Source organism: Eublepharis macularius, chromosome 4 (assembly GCF_028583425.1).
Source record: "Eublepharis macularius isolate TG4126 chromosome 4, MPM_Emac_v1.0, whole genome shotgun sequence".
Taxonomy (NCBI): Eukaryota; Metazoa; Chordata; class Lepidosauria; order Squamata; family Eublepharidae; genus Eublepharis; species Eublepharis macularius.
In genome coordinates, this window is record NC_072793.1 from 183,256,901 (window position 1) to 183,265,582 (window position 8,682).

The 8,682-nt window shown below is 49.3% G+C and overlaps 1 protein-coding gene across 1 annotated transcript; it reads right to left on the reverse strand.

The window, feature by feature from the left end:
• Positions 1-2,247: 2,247 nt before the first annotated feature.
• Positions 2,248-8,384, reverse strand: LOC129328000 (zinc finger protein ZFP2-like). The gene is made up of 5 exons (XM_054976740.1): positions 8,133-8,384; positions 7,746-7,856; positions 7,114-7,213; positions 5,348-5,446; positions 2,248-4,475 (listed from the first exon to the last, which is right to left on the reverse strand). Exons 1-5 carry the CDS (start codon positions 8,382-8,384, stop codon positions 3,226-3,228), a joined length of 1,812 nt encoding a protein of 603 aa, XP_054832715.1. The 3' UTR covers positions 2,248-3,225.
• Between the last annotated feature and the right edge of the window lie 298 nt (positions 8,385-8,682).

Consider the following 8,682-nt stretch of genomic DNA (forward strand, 5'->3'; position numbering starts at 1 on the left):
TGGGGGCTGCTCCCAAGTACTGCAGGCTTTCTGGTCCCACTTTTCAGGGAGGGGGAACCTGTTTCTCGTGGTAGCGGTGGCGGCAGCATGGATTTGCAGGCGCCTGCGCTTCCATGGCCTGGCCCTCATCAGAAATGAGGGCTAGATGGGCGTTCAATCCAGACCTTCACTGTTACCTCTGCCCCCCTCCCTGGCAGGGATGCCTACGCTCTGAGGGGGGGGGCTATGGGCAGCAGCGGGGATCACACGCTCCCCATTGGTTGCACCTCACATTGCCATGCTTGGGCGCTGGTGGGACTTCTGCAAAAGTATATAGGGAGTAATGGAGTGGCGCCCCTTTTACGTCGATATACAAGTGACAACGCTGCCTCGGGGCATAGGACTGAGCTGCCCGTTACTCTTCTGTTTCATGGGCCTCTCCAAGGTTCTTCTATTTCTTTTCTAGGCCTCTGGACTCCCTTTGTGGCATGTCTGGGCTAGCCCTGTTTCCGTGTGAAAATACATCTGCTATGATTTGCTTTGTCTAATGCAGCAGCTGTTCTCCTGTAGTTCTAGCTATATCTGTAATACATGCATCTACAATTCCCCTCAAAGTATCCTTAGAGTCTCTGGACTCTAAGGAATTTGGAAACTGGAATTAGGGAACTGGTTTACAATGCTTGTTTCCCTACACATCTGTTAAATCTTCATAACAGATGTGTAGGGAAACAAGCATTGTAACCCAGTTCCCTAATTCTCCCTAGCCTAACTTAGTTTATCAAACCAAATCACATTGACCATTGGCCCTTTAAAGATTGTATTAATTTACCTTCAGCAACAGAGTTAATGTGAATTGGACGTTCCCTAAAAATTAAATGTTCCAGTCTTATGAAGCCCTATTTTCAAACTGTCCCTGTTTAAGAAAGTTTCCTTTGGCCAACATTCATCTCTGGTGGCTCTTTGCCTCACTTGTTTCTGATCTTCCTTGCCCAAATTTCTTCATAAAACATTAATGACATTTTCTTCATAAAATATTTCTTCATAAAACATTAATGGTCATTTCCCCCCTGCTGCTAATTCTCTTTAAACTGCTTAATTAATCCTGTGCCAATATCGAAATGGCTCCTTAAAAATCCCATTCACTGGCTTGTTTGCTTATTCCATCAAAAATAATTAAAGAATATATATATATATATACAGCAGTTCAACCGTTCTGACTGGCAAACAGAGCCAGAACCTGCCTACTCCAGGGGGAAGGGGCAAAAGGCCAGAGCCTCAGAAGGCTGGGGGGAGCAGCGAGAGGCCAGCTAGCCCCACCCTCCAGGGGGAAGGGAGGGGACTAAGCAGGCTAGAGGAAAAGGGCCAAGGCAGGGGGAATAGGGACCCAGCAGCAGCCCAAACAGGGCCCTTACCAGCTAAGGAGGAGAAGCAGCCACTACAGCCCAGAGCCACACCCCGGTGAGAAGACAGTAGCCTGGCTCAGGAGTTGCTAGGAGCCAAGCCCCTCCAGGTGGGGCTGCCACAGGCATTCTGGGGGAGGAGATGGGTAGCCCCGCTCAGCAGCAATGAGCAGGCAGCCCAGAGGCTGGCCAGGGCAATTCCTCGTGAGCAAGGCCAAGGAGGCTCAGCAGCACAGCAGCCGGCTGGGGCAGTTCCTCGTGAGCAAGGCCAGGCAAGCTCAGCAGTTCAAAGGCCTACTGGGGCAGCTCCTCATGAGCAAGGCCCAGGAGACCTCAGCTGGGGCTGGCTCGCATTCAACCCCACCCTGCCAGTAAGGCAAGGAAGCCAAGGAGGGATTAGTGGTAGGAGGGAAACACCTGAGGGAAGGCACAGCTGGGCCAAGTCAGGAGAGGGAACAAGCCTGGAAGGAGGGCGGGGCGGGGAAAGGTGGCTAGGGAGAGCTCTGAGGTGGTGGGTTTGAGCAGGAGTGATGGAGCAGGGCAAGGGCGAGGTCGGATGAAGGAGGAGGAGGAGGAGATGGCAGAGACCAAGGGGAGTGAGTGGCAGAGGTTGAGCGGGCCAGCGAGTGGAGTGAGAGGGAATCTGGGTGATGTATACCGCCCCTCCATCCACAGAGCAGGGTCCTGCAGCATCCCTGGCCCCCCTTTGACGTCAGGAGCAGACCGGCCAGCACCCCGCCCAGCGGCGACCACGGCAAGCCCTGACACATCGCTCAGGACTTCCACTCTTCTTTCTGGGCTGATCCCAAACTCTTTTTTAGCCTTTTAGAACACTTTTAACACTGTCCAGAATAAACAAACTGCTTGATGCTATTCAGAAAAACTCTAATTGATATAATTTTGGCAGTAAAAATGCAGGAATATTTCTCCTTTGTCAGTTTGAGAGCACGCTTGGGGCTTAACCATACAGGCTGGAAGGCCCACACATTTGAAAAGTCTTAGAGGTTCATGATTATGTTGGCCTGTACATTAGAACTTAGTTTAACAAGGGGATAATAGGATAATTTAATCTCCACCATACATAAACAGAGATTCTGCACACTGTTTAATTTTTACCTTATAATCCCTGTTTCTTATCCTTTCACACATGAAAGAATTCCGTTCATGAAACTGTTCTTATCCATCTATTCTATCACGATATCTAATTCTGAACCAGAGTCTTATAGTGCAAATCAAAAAATCAACATAATGGGTCTGGAAACAGATGGGGGACTTTTCCATAGACTTGTGAGAAGCCTGAGGTTTGCCAACAAATCTGAAATTTTTAAACAAAAAAATATACTGAGAGGTTAAGAACAACCCAAATAATAAAAGCAATGGCTGTTGCTTTAAGAGATTAATGCCCACTGAGGTCTCACAAGATTAAGTTCTCAGTGGCCATTTTGGTGGTCGCTAAACAACCATGACAATATTGCTGAGGCTACCAAGCTTTCATTCAGTCAAAGGTGAGGAAGGTTTGTCCCCTGCGTGGATTCTTAGATGGGAAGCAATTTATGAGCTGACTGCAAAGATCTTTTCACATTCTGTGGCTATATATGCCTTCTTTACTGAGTGGATTCTTTGATGGAAAGTAAGGCTTAACCCATAAATGAAGCTCTTTCCACATTCAGAACAACTGTAGAGATTCTTCCAAGTGTGGATTTTTTAATGGAAAATTAGGCTGGCTCTGAAGCTGTTCCCACATTCTGAGCATTTTTATGGTTTCTCTCCTGTTTGGATTCTTTGATGCTATTTGATGCGAGCAAGGTCTGAATTGCACATGAAAGCTTTTCCAAATTCTGAGCATTTAAATGGTTTCCCCCTCTGTGTGGATTCTTTGATGGTAAATAAGGCGTGTGCTCAAACTGAAGCCTTTTCCACATTCAGAGCATTTAAATGGACGCTCCCCTGTGTGGATTCTTTGATGGGAAGCCAGGCCGGAGCTCTGTCTGAAGTCCTTTTGACATACAGAACATTTATAGGGTTTCTCCCCAGTGTGAATTCTTTGATGGTAAGCTAGTGACGAGCTGAAAGTGAAGCTCTTTCCACATTTTGAGCATTTATATGGTTTCTCTCCTGTGTGGATTCTTTGATGGAACTTAAGTTCTTTACTCGTCTTGAAGTTCTTTCCACATTCTGGGCATTTATATGGTTTCTCTCCAGTATGGATTCTTCGGTGGATAGCAAGAGCTGAGCTCTGTGTAAAAAACTTTCCACATTCTGAACATTTATATGGGTTCTCCACAGTGTGGATTCTTGTATGTAAAACTAGAGATTTGCTGATTCTGAAGCTCTTTCCACACTCAGAACAGCTATATGGCTTCTCCCCTGTGTGGATTCTTTGATGGTAAAGTAGTGATGAGCTGGCTGTGAAACTCTTTCCACATTTGGAGCATTTATATGGTTTCTCTCCAGTATGAATTCTTAGATGGGTAACAAGTCTCGAACTCTGCGTGAAAGCCTTTCCACATTCTGAGCATGTATATGGAATGTCACCTGTATGGATTCTTTGATGGGAAGTAAGTTTTCCACTCTGTCTGAAGGTCTTTCCACACTCTAAGCATTTAAATGGTTTCTCTCCGGTGTGGATTGTTTGATGGCTAGAAAGGGCTGACCTTTGTCTGAAACACTTTCCACATTCTGAGCATTTATGTGGTTTCTCTCCTGTGTGAATTCCATGATGGGAAACAAGGTGTGAGCTTTTTCTGAAAGCCTTCCCACATTCTGAGCATTTATGTGGTTTCTCTCCTGTGTGAATTCCTTGATGGGAAACAAGGTGTGAACTTTGCCTGAAACACTTCCCACATTCTGAGCATTTATATGGTTTCTCTCCAGTATGGATTCTTTGATGGGAAACTAGTGATTGCTTGGCTGTGAGGCTCTTTCCACATTCTGAACATTTATACCGTTTCTCCGCCGTGTGGATTTCGTCACGGCCAGAATGTTCAATTTCACTGACATCTGCTCTAGCCAACGAAACAGATTTCTTCTGCTGGTTCTGCTGTACTTTGATTTTCCTTCTGTGCGGTTGTTCTTTCTTGTGCTCCTTCCCTTCACCTGTCGAAAAAAGGAGATAAATCCAATGAGGAAGAACTGGACCCAGAAATTAATGAACATAATAAATTCATCCCTCAACCTAAAGAGCCATTTTTGGAAGACTGTTCCCGGGACCTACAAGGGTATTATTTCCAGTGAGAAAAGGACCTCAACAAGAGGTGTGGCAGAAATCTTCCAGTCACGGCCAGGCGCTTTGGGAATGCTCAGTACAAGCTGACAAATGGCTTTGTTTTCAAAGGCACCCTGTTTCTCCCCCCCCCCTCCCTTAGGCAGATCTCACTCTCTCCTCCTTGGTACCAGCCCCCGTCGGAAATTGTTTCTGACTTATTATTATTTCAAGCCCTCCCACCCACACATGGATTCCCCTCCACCTCTCAAGCAAGGACAGGGGGAGGGAAGGAATGATTCTTTAAGAGTAGGACAAAGAGGTCTGGAGCTGCCCCTGAAGTCCTTTGCATGCCCCAGGCATTTCCCCCCATTCTGGGTTCTCCACCGTCAGCCAAGGTTGGATTTACTAACTAACAATGTTTTGGGGAAGGCGAGAATCCTATTCCCTCCTCCAGTCTCCCCTCCTTTCAGCCCACTGCAGTCCTTTGGCTGTCTGCTTCCTCCGTTCCCACTTCCTCCTTTCTCTCTCCCCCTTCTGTCCCTGCTTTGCCTTTCTCCTCCTTTTAACCTGCCCATCACCCCTTTTCATCCCCACCCCACCCCTCAGCAGACCCCTGTTTGAACATGCTGCCTGGGTCCAGGGCACACATTTCATTACGTGTGCTGAGCCAGGACTCTACAAGGAGAGAAAGTGAGTCACATCTCCCAGGAGAATTCATCACCCAATCAAGGAGACAGAAGGACCCTCCCGCCATGGTACGCACCATCATCTGCTGCTCTCACTTCTTGCTGAGAGTCCTGCACAAATAGGGCTTTCCTTTCTTCAAGGCAAGAGGGGAGGTCAGCGGGGGCAACCACAAGTCCTGCTTTGGAATGGAAAAAAATTATTGCTGGGATTTGAAGCAGCCCTGGATAGCCTCAGAAAGGGAAAAGAGCTTTTTTAAAAAAATAGAAAACATTTTTTAATACTGCACCTGTAAACACATTTGCCGGAGGATGTTTGCAAAATAAAACAATGCAAACGTTCATTAACTACCCACTGTAAACATTTTCCTAAAAAGTTATCAGCACTATGAAATCATCACAATAAAAACGTCCACAGAAGTAGTTACCAAAGGCGTAAGGCAATTGTACTTGCAAACAAATGGCAAGAAGCACAAATTTAAAAAGTTAAATTGAGCTGATGAGATATGAAGTTGTACACGTGAAGACAATTTGCTGTTATTTTGTCTCTGTGTGTTTTTTTAAGACAATATATTTTTGTTGGTTTTCAACAAAACTAACAAATGTTTTGTTGGTTTTACTCCCAAGTGGCCCCAAGTTGCTGCTTTAAGTATCTGCACATTACGGCCACTTGGGAGTTAGATATATGATTGAAGGCTGCCAGGGGAACTCATAGCCTCATCAGGAACATCAGTTATTGCTTGTAATGTCAGGTATTTCCAACCAGGAAAAAGAGAGAGAAAATTTCCCATCACACAACTCAGTAGCTACCTGCCAATCTGTTTCCATCTTTGGAGACCTCTCTGAATGATAGCTAAACCACATGAGATGAATTATATGAGGAAGCTCAAGTGAAGGGGAACACAATGTTAGCCAGGCAGTGTAGTTTGAATTTCACGTTTCTCTACAGAGGCCGCAAAGATCACTCCTCAGAGGGTTTGTTAATTTCCTTTTTGCCTCCCTGAAAGCTTTGTCAATTACTAATAAACTCGTCTTTGCTGGCTCTGTAGAGAGAGGTAAAATTCAAACTATATGGCTAACATTGCATCTCCCTTGTTAAACTGAGCTGCTGAGAGATGAAGTAAGTTGTACATGTGAAGACAAATTGCTGTTGTTTATTCTGTGTGTGTGTGTGTGTGTGTTTTTAAAGTCAATATATTTTGTTGATTTTCAATGCCAGCCCCCCCCCATCACCAGTTGGGATCAGGAGCATAGCATGTGCCAATGCCCACCCTCTCTTCACCCGGTTGGGATCAGGCGTGGAACAGGTGGCAATGCTCTCTGCCCTTCACACCCTACGGGTATCAGATGCATAGAAGACGGCATTGCCCACCTGACGCCTTCACTTGGTAGGGATCAGGCACCGAGTAGGAGGCAATCCCCACCCTTCCCGTTCTAGAGCACGTTGTGGGCTTTGTTGCTAGTTCTACATAAATAAATTAAAAAATAATAATCTGGAACCAGGTTACACGGGCTGTTCAAAATACCTGTGTGCTTAGGAGGGGGTCTCAAGGGGAGAAAGTGCTCCATGAGAGAACTGTTGGGAAGGAAGAACGAAAAGGAATAGATTCTTCTTCATTCACATTTCACAATCGTCTCCTTTTAGGAAAGGCCTCTTTCTCCTGCCGCCTCCTGGCTGGAATCCCAAGGGCTGGCCTGGACCTAGAAAAGGGCTGATGTGCCTTTTGACGCTCAATGCAGACAAGCATCCCGTCGAGGGGTGTATAAGCAGCCCCTGAATTTCAGGATTACTCAAGAGAAGGAAGCTGAGCTGAAAAATGGCCCCCGTTAAATACACCCTCCTTACCCAGGGAAGGGGCACCTCCATCGCCCTCCTGCTTGACCTCCCCATGGAGTAACCTCTGCCACGGCACTGCAGGAGCCTCTTTTTCTTCTTCCAATGGGTCCTGAAACAGAAGGGAGAGGGAAAGGGGTCAGGAAAGGAAGGGGGACAGGGAATGTTTGGGAAAGGGGTCAGAGTGGGCTCTTCCTTGGATGGTTTCCTGCAAAGTCCTGGGGAGGGGCCATGAGGACAGCCTCCCCCACATCTCTGGGGGTCCCAGGAGGAGTCCCTCACCTGCTCTTCCTGCTTCACGGCCCCCGCCTGGCTCTGGGGGAAGGCTTCTGCCTGGGCGCCGGTCTCTGGCTGGGACTCCCCGGCCCGGCTCTCCATCTCGGGGGCTCAGCGGCCGGGACCCCCTGGATCTTCCGCCTCCTTCTTCGTCCAGCAAGAGCAGAAAGGGAGGCTCAGAGCAGGCGGCGAAGGGCTGGGCGAGAGCAAAGAAGGGGGGCTGAATCCACACATGGAGGGGGAGCACGGACGCCTCTATCCACCCCCGGGGGGGGGGCTTTGGATCCGGCCCCCTTCCAGATGCTTCTCAGCCGTCCCTTTTGCTCCCACGTTCCCGCCTTGCATTGCATTGCATACCCTCCACTCACCCGATACTGAGGATTGAGGCTGATGCCAGCCCCCCCCAAGACGGCCTTCCCGGGGGGAGGGGGGGCGCTCTGGCAGGAAGTGGCTCCCCAGTCCTCCAGACCCTTTCCTCTCTGGGAATGCACAGTCGCTCCTTTTAACCCTTGGAGGGCCTTTCTGCAAGGAGCTGAGCGGGAAACGGGGGCTTCGATGGACGAGGCGCATTCCTGCCTGACTTGCCCTGCCCCCGCCCCCCATGAAGCTTTCTTTGCGAGAATCTGGACTTTTATTCCTGCTGCAAAGTCAAGGAAATAAAAATGCGGGGGGAGGAGTACAAAAGTGGCCGGGGGGTGACCAGAAGGGCTTGGCGAAGGACGAGACCACCAAGTGGGGGGTGGGGAGTGCCTTGCCATGGGAGGGCGGAGAAAGGAGGCTGCACAGCCGCTAGTCCAGGAGAGGAAGCCCCCGCCCATCCCTGCAGCTGCCCCATCCCCAACACCAAGAGGGCTCTCCTTCCTTCTCCCCCGCTCCGCAAAGCCAGGAGGCCCCAGCGGTGCCTTCCTCGGGGCAGAGAACTCCGAAGCCCGCTCTTCTTCTTTGCGTGTGAATGCACCGCACGGCTCCTTGTGTGTTGGCCGGGGGCGGGGCAGGGTGCTCTTCATAATAAGGGCACAAGGCAGGCGACGCCTTTGCTCAAGGAGACGTCGGAGCGGCGCGCACCCTTGGCCACCCAGTCCCCAGCCTCCCAGGGGCGCAAAGCAGGAGGGAGGCAGAAAAGCACAGGGTTAAAGCAAGAGAGTCCCGACTCCTGGATGTGCAGGGGAGGGTGAGGTCATTTCCTGCCGTGGCCCCTCCCTCCCTCCGAGGCCCGAGGCCGTTGCTTTCCCGCGGCGGCATCGCCTCCATCCCAGGCTAGTCTGGTGAGTTAGAATCGCATTGGGGGCGGGAGGCAGGGAGGAA